Below are 20,131 nucleotides of genomic sequence, written 5' to 3' on the forward strand. Positions count from 1 at the left end.
TATGGCCTGCAGAGTTAAGGACAATAAGGAGTTTTTAAAGATATTAAGAACAAAAGAATCCTGACAATGGTATTGGTCCATTACTAGATGAAAATGATAGAATTATCAGTAATAATGCAAAACAAAGCAGAAGTGTTCAATAAATATTTTTTATTTGTATTTGGGGAAAAGCCAGATGGTATAGTCATATCATATGATGATGCTCTTTACATTCCACTAGTATCTCTGGAGGGTGTTAAACAGCAGCAACTAAAGTCAGACATTTTAAAATCAGCAGGTCCAGATAACTTGTATCCAAGAGTTTTAAAAGAGCTGGCTGAGAAGCTCACTGGACTGTAAATGTTGATTTTTCAATAAGCCTTGGAACATTGAGGACGTTCCAAAAGACCGAAAAAAACCAATGTTGTGCCAGTATTTGAAAAGGGTAAATAAAATGTTCAAGATAATTATAGGTCAGTCAGTCTGACATCAATCCGTGGCAAGATAATGGAGCAGCTAAGGAACTCCATTAATACAAAATTAAAGGAGGGTAATATAATAAATGCCAGTTGCCATTGAGAATAAAATTAGAATAATAAAAATTATTTATGGAAAATAGATCCTGTCCAGTTTGGTTGATAAAGGTAATAGTGTTGATATAAGACTTAGACTTTTGTAAGATGTTTAACGTGGCACCTCACAAAATTTGGTGAAAATACTAGAGCAATACAAAATTAACCTGGCAAACATTAAATGGATTAAAAGCTGGCTAACGGACGAATTTCCAAATATAATGTAAACAGGGGATCGGCACCAAGCGGTGTGTTTCTAGAGGTGTGTCGCGGGGATCAGTTTCTTAGCCCTTGCTGTTTAATATTTTTATTAGGGCTGTCTGTTAACTGCGATTAATCCACATGATTAACTAAAAAAAATTAATCGTGATTAAAAAAAATAATTGCAGTTTTAATTGTAATGTTGAACAATAGAATACCAATTGAAATTTATGAAATATTTTTGGATGTTTTTCTACATTTTCAAATATATCAATTTCAATTACAACACAGAATACAAAGTGTACAGTGCTCACTTTATATTTATTTTTTATTATAAATATTTGCACTGTAAAAATGATAAAAAGAAATAGTATTTTTCAATTCATCTCATACAAGTACTGTAATGCAATCTCTTTATCATGAAAGTGCAATTTACACATTTAGATTTTTTTTGTTACATAACTGCACTCAAAACCAAAACAATGTAAAACTTTAGAGCCTACAAGTCCACTCAGTCCTACTTCTTGTTAGCCAATCGCTAAGAGAAACAAGTTTATTTACATTTATGGGAGATTATGCTGCCTGCTTCTTATTTTACAGTGTCACCTGAATGTGAGAACAGGCATTCACATGGCACTTTTCTAGCCGGCATTGCAAGGTAATTATGTGCCAGATATGCTTCATGCTTCGGCCACCATTCCAGAGGACATTCTTCCGTGCTGATGATGCTCATTAAAAAAAGAATGCGTTAATTACATTTGTGACTGAACTCTTTGGGGGAGAATTGTATGTCTCCTGCTCTGTGTTTTACCCGCATTCTGCCCTATATTTCATGTTATGGCAGTCTTGGATGACGACCCAGCACATTTTCATTTTAAGAACACTTTCACTGCAGATTTCACAAAACGCAAAGAAGGTACCAGTGCGAGATTTCTAAAGATAGCTACAGCACTTGACCCAAGGTTTAAGAATCTGAAGTGCCTTCCAAAATCTTAGAGGGACGAGGTGTGGCGCATGCTTTCAGAAGTCTTAAAAGAGCAACACTCTTATGTGGAATCTACAGAACCCGAACCACCAAAAAAGAAATCAACCTTCTGCTGGTGGCATCTGACTCAGATTACGAAAATGAACATGTGTCGGTCTGCTCTGCTTTGGATCGTTATTGAACAGAACCCGTCATCAGCATGGAACCTCTGGAATGGTGGTTGAAGCATGAAGAGACATGAATCTTTAGTGCATCTGGCATGTAAATATCTTGCGACGCCAGCTACAACAGTGCCATGCAAACGTTTGTTCTCACTTTCAGGTGACATGGTAAACAAGAAGCGGGCAGCATTATCTCCTGCAAATTGTAACCAAACTTGTTTGTCTGAGCAATTGGCTGAACAAGAAATAGGACTGAATGGACTTGTAAGCTCTAAAGTTTTACATTTTTATTTTTGAATAAAGTTTTTTTGTACATAATTCTACATTTGTAAGTTCAACATTCATTATAAAGAGATTGCACAATTAGATGAATTGAAAAATGCTATTTCTTTTGTTTTTTACAGTGCAAATATTTGTAATAAAAATAAATATAAAGTGAGCACTATATACTTTGTATTCTGTGTTGTAATTGAAATCAATATATTTGAAAATGCAGAAGACATCAAAATATTTAAATAAATGGTATTCTATTATTAACAGCATGATTAATCGTACAATTAAACACGATTAACTTTTTTAATCGCATGATTAATCGTGATTACTTTTTTTAATTGCTTGACAGCTCTAATTTTTATAAGTGACCTGGCAGAGGACATAAAATCATCACTGATAAAATTTGCAGATGACACATAGATTGGGGGGTGGTGAATAATGAAGAGGACAGGGGTCACTGATTCAGAGCAATATGGATCACTTGGTAAGCTGGGTGAAAGCAAACACTATGCATTTTAATATGGTTAAATGTATACATCTGGGAACAAAGACTACAGACCATACTTACAGGATGGGGGACTCTATCCTGGGAAGCAGGGACTCTGAAAAAGATTTGGGGGTCTTGCTGAAGAATTAGTTGAACAGGAGTTCCCAGTGCCAAAAGGGCTAATAAGCAGGTGAATCTCAAGTAGGAGCAGAGAGGTTATTTTACCTCTGCATTTGGCACTGGTGTGACCGCTGCTGGAATCCTGTGCCCAGTTCTGGTGCCCACACGTCAAGAAGGATGTTGATAAACTGGGGAGGGGTCAGAGAAGAGCCACAAGAATGATTAAGATTAGAAGACCTGCCCTATAGTGAAAAACTCAAGGAGGTCAAGCTGTGTAGCTTAACATAGAATCATAGAATATCAGGGTTGTAAGGGGCCTCATGAGGTATCTAGTCCAACCCCCTGCTCAAAGCAGGACCAATCCCCAACTACATCATCCCAGCCAGGGCTTTGTCAAGCCACCTCCGTAGGTAACCCACCACCTCCACCACCTCCCTGGGTAACCTATTCCAATGCTTCACCACCCTCCTACTGAGACAGTTTTTCCTAAAATCCAACCTAAACCTTCCCCACTGCAACTTGAGACCATTACTCCTTGTTCTGTCAACATGAAGGTTAAGGGGTGACTTGATTCCAGTCTATAAGTACCTACATGGGGAAACAAATATTTAAGAATGGGATGTTTGGTCTAGCACAGAAAGGTCTAACACAATTCAGTGGCTGGAAGCTGAAGCCAGACATATTGAGACTGGAAAGACAGAGGGTATTTAACATTTGGAACAACTCCTCAAGGGTCGTGGTGGATTCGCCATCTCTGGCCATTTTTAAATCAAGATTGGCTGTTTTTTAGAAGATCTGCAATCGTTGGAAAAGAGTTACTTTGGGGCAGGTGTCTGGCCTGTGCTGTGCAGGTCAGGCCAGCCCTTCTGGCCTCGGGATCGAGGGTTCTGGAGAGGGATGGCGGTCGGGGGTGGTGGGGCTGGATTTGTAGCAGGGGGTGAACAAGGCTGGTTTGGATTGTCAATCTCTTCCCTTCCCTGTCTGGGCAGTTGCTGAGCATGAGGAATCCTGACGGAGGCTTCGCGACGTATGAAACCAAGCGGGGGGGCCGGCTGCTGGAGCTCCTGAACCCCTCGGAGGTGTTCGGTAAGGGCAGGTGCGCTGGGCTTCTCCCCAGCTATTGTCACTCGCACCGTGAGGGGAGGCAGAGCCAGGTCTGCTGGGCGTGGTGCCCAAGGCAGGCTCGGGGGGTCTCGGCGCAGTCACACAGTTAGTGCCCCTCCCCAGAGACAGCCACGAGTCCCCGTTTGATGGGGATCCTCGTTGCTCTTTCTCCTGTCTGGCAGGTGACATCATGATAGACTACTGCTACGTGGAGTGCACGTCGGCCGTCGTGCAGGCGCTGAAGCACTTCCACGAGGCCTTCCCCGAGCACCGGGCCCAGGAAGTCAGGTAACGGAGGGGGAGCGCCGAACCGTCCGTTCAGAGCTTGCACCCTGGGGAGGTCAGTAAGTGGGGCCTGCTGGGATGAACCTGGCGCAGGCCCCATCTGTACGCTCTGACCCGCAGGGCAGATCTTGCCGCCCACACAGCTCCGGGAACGAACCTGGTAACCGAACACGGCAGCTGCTGTCCCAGTGCAGTGGGGGCACCCTCCTTTCCTAGCTACCCTTTGAGAACAGCCCGCCTGAGTACATCCGCTTCCTGTGTGAGGCCAAAGGGCCACTCGGCCCCAAGCAGGGCCCTGGGGACACAGACCAGGATGTGTTTCATCTGCAGACCAGCTGGGAAGGCACCGGCAAATGTCCTGGGGTGGAGATCCTGTCTCCATCTGAGCCCCCAGGGGCCATGGTCAGCAGCTGCACGGGGCAGTGGAGGCTCAGTCCACCTTGCAGCTTACGGCCCTCGAGTGACTCTTTTAATAGGGGCTGGGCCCCCACTTCTCAGAGGGGATTCGAGCTCCCAAGGAGCCCCTGGGTCGGGCTGGCAGGAGGATGGACGCTGCACACTAAGGACCCCCCTCTCCTCCTGTCTAGAGAGACGCTGCGCAAGGGCCTGGAGTACTGCCGCAGGGTGCAGAGAGCTGACGGCTCGTGGGAAGGGTGAGTGGCCGCGTGCACTGCTGGTGCAGCAAACTCCACCCTGCTCAGGGCAGGGGGTGGCTGGGGTGAGGAGAGAGGTGCTGGTACCTGCACTCTTGGGCAACCCTCTCTCCCCTTTACCTCCAGGTGTGCCAGTGTCCGGGGGAGAGGGTGGGGGGCTGGCTCAGGGAGCCCACAGCAGTCCGGCCTGTTACAGTCGTGTCTAGGGCCCCCTGCAGACCAGTGCCTGTGGCGCTGGGTGCTCCCAGTGAGTGACTAACCCCCTTAGCTTGCGGACTAGAGACAAGCCAGACGCAGCGACGTGGGATGGGATGCGACTCCTGGCCCGTGTGTGTGCGACAGCTCCAGTAAAGGCTCAGCGTAGCCTGAGGCGACGGGACCCTTCCCAGGTCTGCGGTGGGGAGGGACTGTACTGAGAGGCGGGGACTTCCCAGGCCCGTCTGTGGCACGGGGAGCCGGTGGCGTTAGACCCGCAGAGCGTTCTGCGCTGCCTGACGCTGCCGCTCTCCTCCCATCAGGAGCTGGGGCGTGTGCTTTACCTACGGCACCTGGTTCGGACTGGAGGCCTTGGCCTGTCTGCAGCACACCTACCAGAACGGGTGAGTGTGGGAATCCGGCGTGTGGCTCCCTGGCTGCCCCGGCCTGCAGGGCATGGCCTGGAGTGGCTGGCGCTATCCCTCGAGCACGGGAGGTGCTGCATCACTCTGCTGGGGGAGGAGCTTGTTCAAACCCAGAGCAGCCTTCCCCGCCAGGCATTGGGTCGGGCTCCTCCGTCCTCCCGTCCCGTGGTCGCTGAGAGTCACAGCCCCTGGGGCCCTGTCCCCAGCCCGTGGCCCCCTCGCTCCAGCTTGCTGGCCGCTCACAGCTGGGGGCTCTGGTGTTCAGAGCCAGGTTGGGCACTCACCAGAGGAAGCTCGCCTGCCCTAGGCTGCTGCTCCCACCCCCGGGGGCCAGGTCTCATCTCGGAGACCCCGGCTCCTGCGAGAGCCTCCCTGCCCCAGCTTCACACTGTCTCCTGCCCCCACCTGCTCCGCCAGCCCCTTCCCCAAAGCTAGTCCCTTTGCTCTGCCTCGTCCCTTTAGAGCCTCATGCAGGGAGGTGGCCCAGGCCTGCCAGTTCCTGGTCTCCAAGCAGATGGAGGATGGTGGCTGGGGAGAGGACTTTGAGTCCTGCGAGCAGCGCAGATACGTGCAGAGCCCCACCTCCCAGATCCACAACACCTGCTGGGCCCTGCTGGGGCTCATGGCCGTCAGGTAGGAGAACCGACACCGCTTCTCACCGCAGAACATCGTCCTCTTCACCCGCATTCACAGAGCATAGCCCTGCCAAGGACCTCGGCACCGGGGCGCTGGCGTGGAAGCTTTCATTCGCGCCATGCCTGCCCCCTGCTGTGCGCTGCGTGTCCTCACCTGGGCTATCCTAGAGCACACGCCCCAGCGATTGGGAGGTGCCCGTGCCGAGAGGGGTTAGCCAGTGACTGCTCCAGTCCACGGGCTGGTGCTTGGTGCCCGTCGTCACGCCACCGGCTCTCCCACAGCGAGCGTCCGGGCTCTGTAAGGCAGCAGCACGGCCCAGAGCTGCCACCCCAGCCTTAATAAAAATATATGGAGATATACCTATCTCATAGAGCTGGAAGGGATCCTGAAAGATCATTGAGTCCAGCCCCCTGCCTTCACTAGCAGGACCAAGTACTGATTTTCCCCAGATCCCTAAGTGGCCCCCTCAAGGATTGAGCTCACAACCCTGGGTTTAGCAGGCCAATGCCCAAACCACTGAGCTGTCCCTGCGCTGGGCACTGCAGGATATGACCGCTGTTGCTGGCCTGGCTTGAACACTTGGTGCTTCCTCACCTGCTTGGCTGCCCGGGGCCTTTGGTGCCCACCAAGCCGGCCTGTGAATGACACAGAGGTGGGGGTGGGTGGCCATAGTGTGAGTGCTGGGGGCTAAGGGGGAGAGGAGACGAGCTTTCCTGTCCCCGCTGCGGTGCCGGGGAGGGAGAGGAGAGCTCCGGCTGCAGCTGCACATGGCGGGGGTGGGGGGCTAGCATGCTATTCGGAGTCAGCACCACTGACCTCTGCCCCTTCTCTCTGCAGATACCCGGACGTTGGGGTGCTGGAAAAGGGGATCAAGGTTTTGATTGACAAGCAGCTGCCCAATGGGGACTGGCCTCAGGTATGCAGCTCCTCACTGCTCTCTCTGATGTGTCCAGCCCCTGTCACTGCAGGCATTTCAGCCAGCCCCTCTCCCTCATCCCTCCCAGCGGGGGGAGATGCAGGCCGATGGCTCAAAGGGTTTTGCTGGGAGCTGTCCGTGAGGGGAATCGCTGGCTGAGGATGGCTCCGTGGAAGAGCTGAGCTTTGCATTTCGTTCCGTCATGTGGCAGTGAGTTCCACAGTCCGGCCCAGCTCCAGGGAGAGCTCTGCCTCCTGTATTGAAAAGCCTCCCTGTCTGGGTGAGCTGCTGGAATGCAGCTGTCAGGAGAAGTCGCGGTCGCAGGAGAAGGGACGATCTCCCTGCTGGAGAAGGTTTGAACAGCAGCTGGAGCCCTTGTCTGGGACTCTGTGAGAGGGGAGCCGGAGCAGGGAGCGGGTATTGGGGTGACCTGTGCGGCATGTTGAACCAGCCAGAGCTGTTCAGGACCTGTCGGTCCACCCCTAGCTGCACTGAGCCTTAGATCTCACAGAGAGGTGGGGGGGCCGGGATACACTCTGGGTGAGGCCGGCTTCTGATCAGTGCAGGCTGAGGCGATGAGGTGAGGGGGCTTTCGCTGTCATGGTTACTTGGGGATCCAGGCGCCATGCAGGGCCCAAAGCAGCCCAAGGCTGCAGAGCGGTGAAATGCTCCGGGAGCAGACGCCCTCGGCAGTGGGAGCGTTCCAGATGAGGCAGGGTCTCTGGCTGACCTCCCTCCTCTCCCCACCACGCTGCCCCCGGGCTCCGCTTTGCCAGCTGCCTGTCATCTCCCTGCTGTTCACGCTGGCAAACTAAAGAGCGCCCCAAGCCAACCCTGTGTGCCCTGCCTTCCCCTGCCAGTGCTCACCCTCTGCGCCATTGCGGGGTTTGCTGCTTTGTGCACATGGAAGTAGCCTGTCAAATCCCTGGACACGGATCCGTTTTGCGTCCCAGCAGCTCACCGTCCCGCAGGGCGCCCTGGGTGCAAGGACTGTGGGCAGGACGAGGCTTCTTCTATATATCTCTGGGGTATTTCCCCTTGGCTCGGGCCGCGTGGCTTTGTGTGACCCCACCTGACCCTTCCCAGGGCCCTGTGCCCTCGGGTAGCGGAGCCCTGGATCCAGCTGGAACCAGGAACAGGGCAGGGCTCATCGCTGACCCCTGTTGTTCAGCGGCTGGAGGTGTATGGGGAGATGCTGGCACGGCGTGTTAAGCGGGTGGGAGTGGATGGGCCGGTGGCTGCAGGGAAGCCCTGGGAGGTGAGGAGGTCTGACTGCCTGATTCTGGGCCCGGTTGCCTGCTGGCCTCGGCCCCAGCACACATGAGAGCAGCCCAAGGGCTGCTTTAGTACATGGGGCTGGTCACAATCCCATCCAGCAACACGCTCCATCCGTGCCACGACCACGCCACGTGCTGGAGGCTGCATGTGCCTCTTAACGCTGGCTCTGTGCCAGGCAGGGCAATCCCCACCTGGGCACTGGTGGCCAATGTCTGGCCCCAGGGGCCACCGGAGCAGGGTGGGGAGCCTGGCCCTGTGTGTGTGCGGTGTCGTGTCTCAGCGGGAGTGAGCAGGGAGTGTATCCATGTGCCGGGACATGTGGGAAACGTGGGTGCATCAGTCATAACGTGTGTGCTTGGCACAGTACCCGCACCAGGCCTGTGAGAGGGCAAAGGGCTTGTGGGACCTCCTGCAGGAGCACCCCTTGCTCGCGAGCGCCCTGCCAATCCTGCCTCTTTCTGTCTCTCTCCCCTCGCAGGAGAACATCTCTGGGGTGTTCAACAAGTCCTGTGCAATGAGCTACACCTCCTACCGCAACGTCTTCCCCATCTGGGCCCTGGGGCGCTTTGCACGCCTGCACCCCGACAGCGCCCTTGCTGGAAAGCTGCAGCCCAGGTCCTTGCACAGCGAAGAGGAGATCCTGGCTGGAGGGAAGCCGGATGGGGTTCTGTCAGGGTCCCCCTTTGCCTGAGCCTGGGCCCTGCCCACGCCCCATGGCAGGCCTGCAGCCTCAGTGACACCCTAGCTGGATTTGCTTGGCTACAAGGCTGTTTACGGGAGACTGGCAGGCCCTGGCGCTGTGTCGTGGTCCATGAGGACTCTTCACATTGATTCTAGCTCCGGGCCTACGTGTGGGGTTGGAGGGGGCAGCGAGTGTGTGGGCACTGGCTGGCTTATAGTCAAACATGCTGTACGTCTGGGGCTTGGCTTGGATGGACCCCTCCTCCTGGATCCATTGTGTAAAAGGCTGTGTGTCTGCAGGTGAACGCTGCTGCGCAGGACAGGCTGCTGTGGTGTGACAAAGTGGGAATGTTCTTAATGTTTTCTCTGAATGCTGTGTGGGTGCCTCGGTTTCCCCTATGCCTTTCTAGGTGGTGGGGGATCAGGGTGTGTGATTGTTGCAGAGCCCTTGAGGGCAGGGGTGTGCAGGGATCTGCACAGAGAACGGCCAACACCCTGTCTCCTGGCAACTGATGGCCTGGGCCCCTCCCCTGCAAAGGTGCCAACTGAAGGTGTTGTAGAACAAAGAGATCAGGTGACCTCCTGTCCCGGGAAAGAGACAAAGGCCAGAGAGGAAGGGCTGGAGGGGTTTTCAGTCTGGAGCTGGGTGGGGAAATGGAGGAAGGCCCAGACGGGGCTCTGGGCTACCTGCCTCTCCAAGATGGACCTGACTGAGGTCCTGGTCTCTGTACCTACAAGCTCTGTTTTCGACCATGCTCCTGTTGTCTAATAAACCTTCTGTTTTACTGGCTGGCTGAGAGTCACGTCTGACTGCCGAGTTGGGGTGCAGGACCCTCTGGCTTCCCCAGGAGCCTCACCTGGGCGGACTCGCTGTGGGAAGCGCACGGTGCCGAAGGGGAGGCTGAATGCTCCGAGGCCAGACCCAGGAAGGTCAAAGCTGTGGAAGCTTCTTGCCCTGGAGACAGTCTGCTCCCAAAGAGGAGGCTCCCCCAGAGTCCTGACTGGCTTCGTAGGGAGTAGTTCCAGAGCATCGCCCAGTGACTCCGTGACATGGGGGGTGGGGCCTAACCGTATGACTGTGAGCATGTCTGCACTTCAAGCTGGCGGAGACACGCCAGCGCTCACTGAGATCGAGTTCGGGCGCTAACCCACGGGTTCCCAAACCTGTTTCCCTGCGGCCCGCCTGTGCAGCTGCCTTGGCGCTGCGCCCACTAGTAACACTGCTTGAGGAGACGATTCACTTTAATTATGACATCCATAGACACTAGAACACTAGAAACCACGTCCTGGGTTCCTTTCCCTGGTCAGCTAAGCAGGGGTAACGAGAGAAATCCCTAGCCGCACTCACTCAAAGAAATGCTTCAAGGTCTTTGAAACCAAACAGTTTTAGTAAAGCTCCACTTTAAAAAATGTGGAGAGCAAAATGTGTTCACACAAGGAAAACACAATTTGGTATACAACTGAACAATAAGCAACACAACAACGGTAACACAACTGTTGAATAATAACACAATGTGTTTTTTGATTTTAAAACAAAACAGTTGGCCAGCTTAGCCCACGATATTGTGTTTTCTATATTTTAGTGTAAAAGCTGGGTCTTTACTTATGGTGTGTAAGTAAAGACCCAGCCCAGCTCTCTACTAATTAGGTCAAATATTGTAAATAAAAATATAAAATAACTTACAGACCAGGAGTCTTCCTAATGGCACAGGTGTGCCTGCTTCTCCTTGCACTTTTTTTCCATCTGGGGACATATGTGAGCAAGACTCAACCTGATCTCATCGTCAATTTTCAGCCTTTCAGCCAACTCAGGGTGCAGGGAAGGGGTGGCTGGGGACTGTGTGCGGGCAGTGGGTAGCTGAGGGTGCAGGGAAGGGGAGGCTAGGGGCTGTGTGCGGGCAGTGGGTAGCTCAGGGTGCAGGGAAGGGGTGGCTAGGGGCTGTGTGCGGGCAGTGGGTAGCTGAGGGTGCAGGGAAGGGGTAACTAGGGGCTGTGTGCGGGCAGTGGGTAGCTGAGGGTGCAGGGAAGGGGTGGTTAGGGGCTGTGTGCGGGCAGTGGGTAGCTGAGGGTGCAGGGAAGGGCTGGCTAGGGGCTGTGTGCGGGCAGTGGGTAGCTGGGGGTGCAGGGAAGGGGTGGTTAGGGGCTGTGTGCGGGCAGTGGGTAGCTGAGGGTGCAGGGAAGGGCTGGCTAGGGGCTGTGTGCGGGCAGTGGGTAGCTGAGGGTGCAGGGAAGGGGTGGCTAGGGGCTGTGTGCGGGCAGTGGGTAGCTGGGGGTGCAGGGAAGGGGTGGCTAGGGGCTGTGTGCGGGCAGTGGGTAGCTGAGGGTGCAGGGAAGGGGTGGCTAGGGGCTGTGTGCGGGCAGTGGGTAGCTGGGGGTGCAGGGAAGGGGTGGCTAGGGGCTGTGTGCGGGCAGTGCGTAGCTGAGGGTGCAGGGAAGGGGTGGCTAGGGGCTGTGTGCGGGCAGTGCGTAGCTGAGGGTGCAGGGAAGGGGTGGCTGGGGGCTGTGTGCGGGCAGTGGGTAGCTGGGGGTGCAGGGAAGGGGTGGCTAGGGGCTGTGTGCGGGCAGTGGGTAGCTGAGGGTGCAGGGAAGGGGTGGCTGGGGGCTGTGTGCGGGCAGTGGGTAGCTGAGGGTGCAGGGAAGGGGTAGCTAGGGGCTGTGTGCGGGCAGTGGGTAGCTGGGGGTGCAGGGAGGGGGTGGCTAGGGGCTGTGTGCGGGCAGTGGGTAGCTGAGGGTGCAGGGAAGGGGTGGCTAGGGGCTGTGTGTGGGCAGTGGGTAGCTGTGGGTGCAGGGAAGGGGTGGTTAGGGGCTGTGTGCAGGCAGTGCGTAGCTGAGGGTGCAGGGAAGGGGTGGCTAGGGACTGTGTGCGGGCAGTGGGTAGCTGAGGGCGCAGGGAGGGGGTGGCTGGGGGCTGTGTGCAGGCAGTGGGTAGCCGAGGGTGCAGGGAAGGGGTGGCTAGGGGCTGTGTGCGGGCAGTGGGTAGCTGGGGGTGCAGGGAAGGGGAGGCTAGGGGCTGTGTGCGGGCAGTGGGTAGCCGGGGGTGCAGGGAAGGGGGTGGCTAGGGGCTGTGTGCAGGCAGGGGGTAGCTCAGGGTGCAGGGAGGGGGTAGCTAGGGGCTGTGTTGGGGCAGGGGGTAGCTCAGGGTGCAGGGAGGGGGTGGCTAGGGGCTGTGTGCGGGCAGGAGTAGCTCAGGGTGCAGGGAAGGGGTGGCTAGGGGCTGTGTGCGGGCAGTGGGTAGCTGAGGGTGCAGGGAAGGGTTGGTTAGGGGCTGTGTGCGGGCAGTGGGTAGCTGAGGGCGCAGGGAGGGGGTGGCTGGGGGCTGTGTGCGGGCAGTGGGTAGCCGAGGGTGCAGGGAAGGGGTGGCTGGGGGCTGTGTGCGGGCAGTGGGTAGCCGAGGGTGCAGGGAAGGGGTGGCTAGGGGCTGTGTGCGGGCAGTGGGTAGCCGAGGGTGCAGGGAAGGGGTGGCTAGGGGCTGTGTGCGGGCAGTGGGTAGCTGAGGGTGCAGGGAAGGGGTGGTTAGGGGCTGTGTGCGGGCAGTGGGTAGCTGAGGGTGCAGGGAGGGGGTGGCTGGGGGCTGTGTGCGGGCAGTGGGTAGCTGAGGGTGCAGGGAGGGGGTGGCTAGGGGCTGTGTGCGGGCAGTGGGTAGCTGAGGGTGCAGGGAAGGGGTGGCTAGGGACTGTGTGCGGGCAGTGGGTAACTGAGGGTGCAGGGAAGGGGTGGCTGGGGGCTGTGTGCGGGCAGTGGGTAGCCGGGGGTGCAGGGAAGGGGTGGCTAGGGGCTGTGTGCAGGCAGGGGGGTCGCTCAGGGTGCAGGCAGGGTGTAGCTAGGAGCTGTTCTGTGGCCCACAGCATGGAAACCCCTGCGCTACGGGCAGAGTTTATCTGCCACAGTGTGAGCAGCGGGAGGGGCTGGGTGCTCTGAGTACAATCCTGCTGAGACTGTAGCAATGTACCCAGGACGCCCGCCCTTCTCGCTCCTCGCACAGCCACGGTGCCCTAACTCGGGTATGTCTCCTCCAGCTCATAGCATCGCTGTCCCCTTCGGACTTGCCCCTCCCCAGCTCCACGTATCAGATGGGTACTTAGCAAAGGGGGCTTCCTTCTCCCTTCCTGGGGTGCTCTAGAGTTCTGACATGTTGCCTGTGGCAATGTCGCTTGGTGCTGGGAGCTGCCTCCTCTGGACATGCTGTAGGAGCTCTGTATAACTAGCCTGGCACAGCCTTGTGCACATGCGCTGCCCCGGCCACGAGCTGCTGTCGGGCACAGGGGTGGAGCTGGTCCCCCAGTGAAAAAGCAGATACCCCATTCGCACTGGTGCTCTGCAACCCCCTGCTCTCCCACCTATGGCCAAATACTATACTACTAAGTTCTTCAGTCGCTCTCAAAGCGCTTTACACAGGAGGGTAGTGTCACGATCTGTGCTGTACAGCTTGGGAAATGGAGGCCACATGACTTGCGCTAGGTCACCCCATGGGTCAGCTGGGACTAGAACCCAAGTTGCCAGAATCCCTGGCCAGTACCCTGTCCACTGGGCCACGCTGCAGGTTCTGTAAGTCAGATTGTCTCCCTCCCACCTAACTGTATCCCTCAAGGGAGCAGGGTGGTGGCTAACCCGTGCGTCGTGCCCAGAGGCAGCCTGCTCGCTCTGTCCTTGAGACACACGGAGGAGAAGCTCCCCCAGGCACAGGCTGCCAGGGGTTCGGCTGAGCACGGAGGTATTTTTGGCATACTTTTCACCTTGGGGCAGCAGAGGCGTGTCAGTGAGGGGGAATGGCTGGCTGAGGATGGCTCCGTGGAAGACGAACATACTAATTACATGGCTGTGCTGACCGCCTGCGCTGGTGAGCTCTGGCCCTGGGAGAGCTCCTGTCCGACGTAGTATCTGGTATGAGGTGTGGGATCGCGCCGTGAACCAGTCCTATGCTCCGAGCATGGGACTGTGCTCCCACCCTCAGCAGTGTCGGGCAGCATGAACGATCTCGTCCCGTTGCTGCTCTTGAATACTTCCTAACCGTCAGGGTGGTTAAGCACTGGAATGAATTGCCCAGGGAGGTTGTGGAATCTCCATCATCGGGGATGTTTAAGAGCAGGTTAGACAAACACCTGTCAGGGATGGTCTAGATAATATAGTCCTGCCCTGAGTGCAGGGGACTAGACTAGACCTCTCGAAGTCCCTCCAGTCCAATGAGTCTATGACTGTGGGGAGTGTGATCTGGGGGGAGGGGAGACAGGGATGACCTCTCCCCACTCTGCTAGCTGAACAGCGTTTGGGCACTGACCACGCTGCCCTCCTCAGAAAGGCTGCCAACCCTGAACCATCTAAAATCATGAGTCATCCCCCTGCCCCCCAAAAGCCCCCATGAGATTGGCCCCCCCAAATCACGAGGCTTGTGAGAAAAGCTGACCCCATATTTATAGTTTGTCTCCTGATGTGTCACGAGCCCCTAGGCTGCCCCCGTGTCTGAGACGGTTGAGTGAGTACAGCACTGTGGCCCCCGCTGCAGGAGCCCTCGCTAGCAGCCTGGGGACCGTGCTGTGCTAGGTGCTGTACGGACACAAGGGAAGCAGCAGTCCCCACCGTGCAGAGCTTAGACTCCAGAGCAGAGCGAAGGGGTGAGTTCGTCAGGTGCGAGCTGGCCCTGGCACTCCCCAGGCTCATCTCCCGGGGGGGCTCCCAGATTGCCACGAGACAGGCGGCTCCGGCCCAGCGGGGATGTAGCAGCTCGAGCCGCCGGCTGCTCTGTCTCCCCCTGCAGGAGGAGGAGGGGCTCACGGCCGAGGGTGGCTGTGTGGAGAATCCAGAAGCAAACCCCCACCTGAAGTGTCAGGTGAGGCTGCGCAGGGCGAGCTACCCCCGACGTGGATTTAGCCCTGGGGCCGCTCTAGGAGGGCAGCAACCCAGGCTGGGCGGTCGCTGGCCAGGGCCGGCTGTATCTCTGCTGCTGGTCCCCAGGCCAGGAGCCAGGGAGAGAGTCTGCTGCTCCGTTTCTCATTCAGGTAACAGCCCTGGCAATGCCCTGGGTGCTAACAAACCCTAAATGCACCCCCAGCCCTGGGAATAGGGCCCCTGCCAAACGCCCCCCATGGAGAAGAGGGGAGGGGCTGACAATCTGAGCCCACGTCACCCCCCAGCGGGACTTGGGTCTAATCAGCAGCTCGTGGCCCAGCCAGAGCCTCCATGAGCAAAACTGGCTGACGCGCAGGGAGACGTGGCCTTGGTTCCCCCTGGAATGGCTCTGTTACCACGCCGATGGCTGAGGCGGTTTCAATCAGCCCTGGTGACAGGACTGCCTGGATCCCCCCAGCCGGCTCCAGCCAGAGTGGCTCCAGCCCGGAGCAGCGTCGCCTGCTGGAAGAGGTGCGGACGTTCCCAGCACAGCTCGAGCAGGAGGTTTGGAAGATGCTGTGTGCCACGACCAGTCAGATTCCTACCAATGCTCTAGCCCCCGTCCATTCCCATTCACCTCGCGCTGCCCGTCCCTTAGCCCAGGGCGACCTGTAGGGCCAGCAGAGGGCTGAGACATAAGGCCCAGATCCTTGGCTGGTACAAACCAGCCTGCCCCCATTGAAGGCATGGAGTGAACCTGTCTTGTGCCAGCTGTGGGAGGATCTGGCCTGTAGCCATGTTGCTAATCAAGGGTGGGTGTAGCTCCCACCACACGTGAAAGCATCGAGCGTTGCCGTGCGGTACAGGAGCGTCCACATGCAACCGCCAGCGTGTCCCGGCTCTGCTCAGCCTGCAGTCGGTAGGAGATTTTTTTTTTTTTTTTAAGTCAAAAACATTTTTATTTTTTGCTTGGTATGTAAAACTGATTCCCTCATGAAGTAGAAGTTATTGCAACAGCACACAGTTCATTTGGAGAGGTCGATGGTAAGAGGTTTGACAACAGTAGTGATTTACACAGTTAACTTGGCACATGGTTACGGCTAAGCCTTTGTACAGACTTCAAACCAAGGCACTCCTTGAGTCACATTCTCTCCACACAGAGCAGCTGTGAAAAGGTGTTAGAAGATCACTGAAAGAGACCAAGATAGTTCACCAAATTACAAAAATGAACAGACTTTCTGGGGTCTGAATGGATTTGTACTTGAAGACACTCCTGTCAGTAGGGGATCATGTTGTGCATTCTGCAGACAGAACTGCTTCAAGTCTGCTGCGGCTTGAGAAACCTTCACGCGGCTCACGCTGGCCTCCAGGCGCAGCTGCTGCACCACCTTCTTCATGGCCGCCACGCTGGAGGAGCCCGACATGGCGCGCGAGGAGCGGCGGGGCTCGGGCGGCAGAGCCAGGCGCTGCTCGGAACTTTAGCACGAAGTTTCCGGCGCTTCCCAAACTGCCCCCGGCGCCTGCGCAACCGCCACCCTGACTCGAGTCCGGCTGCCTGGGGGGGAGAACAGCCGCCGCCTGGTCCTGCGGGCCACCCCCTCCTCTCCCTACCACCCGACTGAGTCCTGCCTGCTCGGGGCCAGGCCGGACTCTCACTCACGGCACCACGCTCCCCCTGCGTCTCCAGGGCCTCCCTCCAGTGCTTGTGGAGGAGGGGTGTTTGTTTGTTTGTTTTTGCCCCGCCCCCACGTCCCTATTTGACCTGGGTGATCTGGTCACCCTACCTAATATCCACCCTAGACCTCCCCCACTGCAACTTGAGACCATTGCTCCTTGTTCTGTCATCTGCTACCACTGAGAACTGCCGAGCTCCATCCTTGTTGGAACCCCCCTTCAGGTAGTTGAAGGCTGCTATCAAATCCCCCCTCACTTTTCTCTTCTGCAGACTAAATAAGCCCAGTTCCCTCAGCCTCTCCTCGTAAGTCATGTGCCCCAGCCCCCTGACCATTTTTGTTGCCTTCCGCTGGACTCTCTCCAATTTGTCCACATCCCTTCTGTAGTGGGGGGCCCAAAACTGGATGCAATACTCCAGATGTGGCCTCACCAGTGCCGAATAGAAGCAGTTATCTTATCATAGAAGGCAATTAGGTTGGTCAGGCGTGACTTGCCCTTGGTGAATCCATGTTGACTGTTCCTGATCACCTTCCTCTCCTCCAAGTGCTTCGAAATGGTTTCCTTGAGGATCTGCTCCATGATTTTTCCAGGGAGAGAGGCAAGGCTGACCGGTGTGTAGCTGTCTGGATTCTCTTTCTTCCCTTTTTCAAAGATGAGCACTATATTTGCCTTTTTCCAATCATCCGGGACCTCCCCCGATCGCCATGAGTTTTCAAAGATAATGGCCAAAGGCTCTGCAATCACATCAGCCAACTCCCTCAGCACCCTCAGATGCATTAGATCCGCCACCATGGACTTGTGCATGTCCAGCTTTTCTAAATAGTCCTTAACCTGTTCTTTCACCACTGAGGGCTGCTCACCTCCTCCCCATACTGTGCTGCCCAGTGCAGCAGTCTGGGAGCTGACCTTGTCTGTGAAGACCGAGGCAAAAAAGCATTGAGTACTTCAGCTTTTTCCACATCATCTGTCACTAGGTTGCCTCCCCCATTCAGTAAGGGTCCCACACTTTCCCTGATCTTCTTCTTGTTGCTAACATACCTGTAGAAACCCTTCTTGTTACCTTTCACATCCCTTGCTAGCTGCAACTCCAATTGTGCTTTGGCCTTCTTGATTACACCCCCTGCATGCTTGAGCAATATTTTTTATACTCCTCCCTAGTCATCTGTGCAAGTTTCCACTTCTTGTAAGCTTCCTTTTTGTGTTTAAGCTCACCAAAGATTTCTCTGTTAAACCAAGCTGGTCGCCTGCCATATTTACTATTCTTTCTGTACATTGTGATGGTTTGTTCCTGCACCCTCAATAAGGATTCTTTAAAATACAGGCAGCCCTCCTGGACTCCTTTCCCCCTCATATTAGCTTCCCAGGGGATCCTGCCCATCAGTTCCCTGAGGGAGTCAAAGTCTGCTTTTCTGAAGTCCAGGGTCCATATTCTGCTGCTCTCCTTTCTTCCTTTTGTGAGGATCCTGAACTCAGACATCTCATGGTCACTGCTGCCCAGGTTGCCACCCACTCCTACTTCCCCTACTAATTCTTCCCTGTTTGTGAGCAGCAGGTCAAGAGGAGCATGGCCCCTAGTTGGTTCCTCCAGCCTTGCACCAGGAAGTTGTCCCCAACACTCTCCAAAAACTTCCTGGATTGTCTGTGCACCGCTGTATTGCTCTCCCAGCAGATGCAGGGTGATTGAAGTATCCTATGAGAACCAGGGCCTGTGATCTGGAAACTTCTGTTAGTTGTCCGAAGAGAGTCTTGTCTGCCTCATCCTCCTTGTCTGGTGGTCTATAGCAGATGCCCACCACGACATGACCCTTGTTACTCTTGCCTCTAGACTTAACCCAAAGACTTTCAACAGGCTTTTCTCCAGTTTCATACTGGAGCTCTGAGCAATCATACTGCTCCCTTACTTCCAGTACAACTCCTCCACCTTTTCTCCCCCGCCTGTCCTTCCTGAACAGTTTATACCCATCCATGACAGTACTCCAGTCATGTGAGTTACCCCACCAAGTCTCTGTTATTCCAATCATATCATAGTTCCTTGGCTGTGCCAGGACCAATTCTTCCTGCTTGTTTCCCAGGCTTCTTGCATTTGTATACAAGCACCTAAGATAACTAGCCGATCGCTCTACTTTCTCAGTATGAATCTGGAGATCTCCTCTGTTGCACCCTCCTCCTTGTGTTTCCTCCTGGTATCCCACTTCCCCACTTGCCTCAGGGCTGAGGTCTCCATCCCCCGGTGAACCTAGTTTAAAGCCCTCCTCGCTAGGTTAGCAAGCCTGACTGCGAAGATGCTCTTCCCTCTCTTAGTTAGGTAGATTCCATCTCTTCCTAGCAATCCTTCTTCGTGGAACAACATCCCGTGGTCGAAGAATCCAAAGCCCTCTCTCTGACATCACCTGCGTAACCACGCATTTACCTGCACAATTCGATGGTCCCTACCTGGGCTTTTTCCTTCAACAGGGAGGATGGATGAGAACATGACTTGCACCTCAAACTCCTTTATCCTTCCTAGAGCCTCCTAGTCTGCACTGACCCGCTCAAGGTCATTCTTGGCAGTATCATTGGTGCCTACATGGAGAAGTAGGAAGGGGTAGCGATCCGAGGGCTTGATCAGTCTTGACAGATATTCCGTCACATCCTGAATTCTAGATCCAGGCAAGCAGCACACTTCTCGAGTTTCCTGGTCTGGACGGCAGCTGGATGACTCCGTCCCCCTTAGAAGGGAGTCCCCAACCACCACCACCCATCTCCTCCTCTTGGGAGTGATGGGGTCGTGGGACCCCCATCTCTAGGGCAATGTATTCCATGCCTTCCGGTCGATGGGGTCTCCTTCTGATCCCTTCCCTCAGATGACTCTTCCAAACCATTCTCCGCCATAGTACCTGTGCAGAGACCCTGAAAACGGTTTCTTACCTCAATCTGCATTGGGGGTACATGGGTTCTCCTCTTTCTTCTTCTGGAGGTCAGATGCTGCCAATTTTCTTCCCCGTTCTGTACTGCCCTCTCTGATCTTCAGCATGCTGTGCCTGCAGTACCAAACGCTGACTTCTATCCAGAAAATCTTCATTTTCTCTGATGCAATGCAGGATTGATAGTTGGGTCTCTCGTCCTTTCACCTTCTCTTCCAATATGGAGACTAGCTTGCACTTCATACTTTCTCTTCTGGGAGAAAGACAAACATGCCACAACCTGTGCAGGGCACAACAGCTGATCGCTCACTATCCATGTCTTCCTTCTAAGAGCCTCTTCAGATGTTGTACTTACTGCTCACAGAAGCCTGAAAGGCAAAAACTCAGGGGGACCTCCCCCCAGGCAAACTCCCTCTGTTTGCTTCTCTTCTGTTCGCACTGTAAAAATGATAAACAAAATAAATAGTATTTTTCAATTTGCCTCATACAAGTGTAATCCTTCTGCCCATCTAAGTTGGCAGCAACAAGGACCGGTTCTGTATCTCGGGGTTCCGGTTCAATAACGCAATGCAAAACCAGCTCGAGCCCCCACCCAGTGACCTGGGACAATTACATACCACCCCCTGGGTGCCTCTAAGAGGCAATACTTCCCCTCTCGCAAGCACGGAGTCTGAGTGTAGCAGAAAATGTTTAATAACATGCGGTAAACGACATCAGCATTAAATTGGAAACACCACAAACAGGATTCATAACACAAACCATGAGTAAAAAACCCACCCC

At 55.0% G+C, this 20,131-nt stretch overlaps 2 protein-coding genes across 2 annotated transcripts in view; one reads left to right on the plus strand and one right to left on the minus strand.

Moving 5' to 3' along the window:
* The window catches only part of LOC128845718 (lanosterol synthase-like), a 32,166-nt gene extending 22,425 nt beyond the window's left edge, over window positions 1–9,741 (plus strand). Inside the window, exons 16-22 of the mRNA XM_054044655.1 lie at window positions 3,768–3,864; window positions 4,065–4,170; window positions 4,755–4,820; window positions 5,339–5,419; window positions 5,903–6,073; window positions 6,914–6,992; window positions 8,749–9,741. Of these exons, the coding sequence (XP_053900630.1) occupies window positions 3,768–3,864; window positions 4,065–4,170; window positions 4,755–4,820; window positions 5,339–5,419; window positions 5,903–6,073; window positions 6,914–6,992; window positions 8,749–8,961 (813 nt within the window). The 3' untranslated portion in view covers window positions 8,962–9,741. The remainder of the gene's footprint in view (window positions 1–3,767; window positions 3,865–4,064; window positions 4,171–4,754; window positions 4,821–5,338; window positions 5,420–5,902; window positions 6,074–6,913; window positions 6,993–8,748) is intronic.
* Window positions 9,742–15,802: 6,061 nt separating this feature from the next.
* On the minus strand, window positions 15,803–16,263 carry LOC128845419 (guanine nucleotide-binding protein G(I)/G(S)/G(O) subunit gamma-5). The gene has a single exon (XM_054044122.1). The coding sequence runs from the start codon at window positions 16,196–16,198 to the stop codon at window positions 15,992–15,994; it is 207 nt and encodes a 68-aa protein (XP_053900097.1). The 5' UTR covers window positions 16,199–16,263; the 3' UTR covers window positions 15,803–15,991.
* Between the last annotated feature and the right edge of the window lie 3,868 nt (window positions 16,264–20,131).

Source organism: Malaclemys terrapin, chromosome 11 (assembly GCF_027887155.1).
Source record: "Malaclemys terrapin pileata isolate rMalTer1 chromosome 11, rMalTer1.hap1, whole genome shotgun sequence".
NCBI lineage: Eukaryota > Metazoa > Chordata > Testudines > Emydidae > Malaclemys > Malaclemys terrapin.

Excerpts from the sequence above, each read along its gene's own strand:
- LOC128845419 (XM_054044122.1), bottom strand. The coding sequence starts at position 16,198 with ATGTCGGGCTCCTCCAGCGTGGCGGCCATGAAGAAGGTGGTGCAGCAG.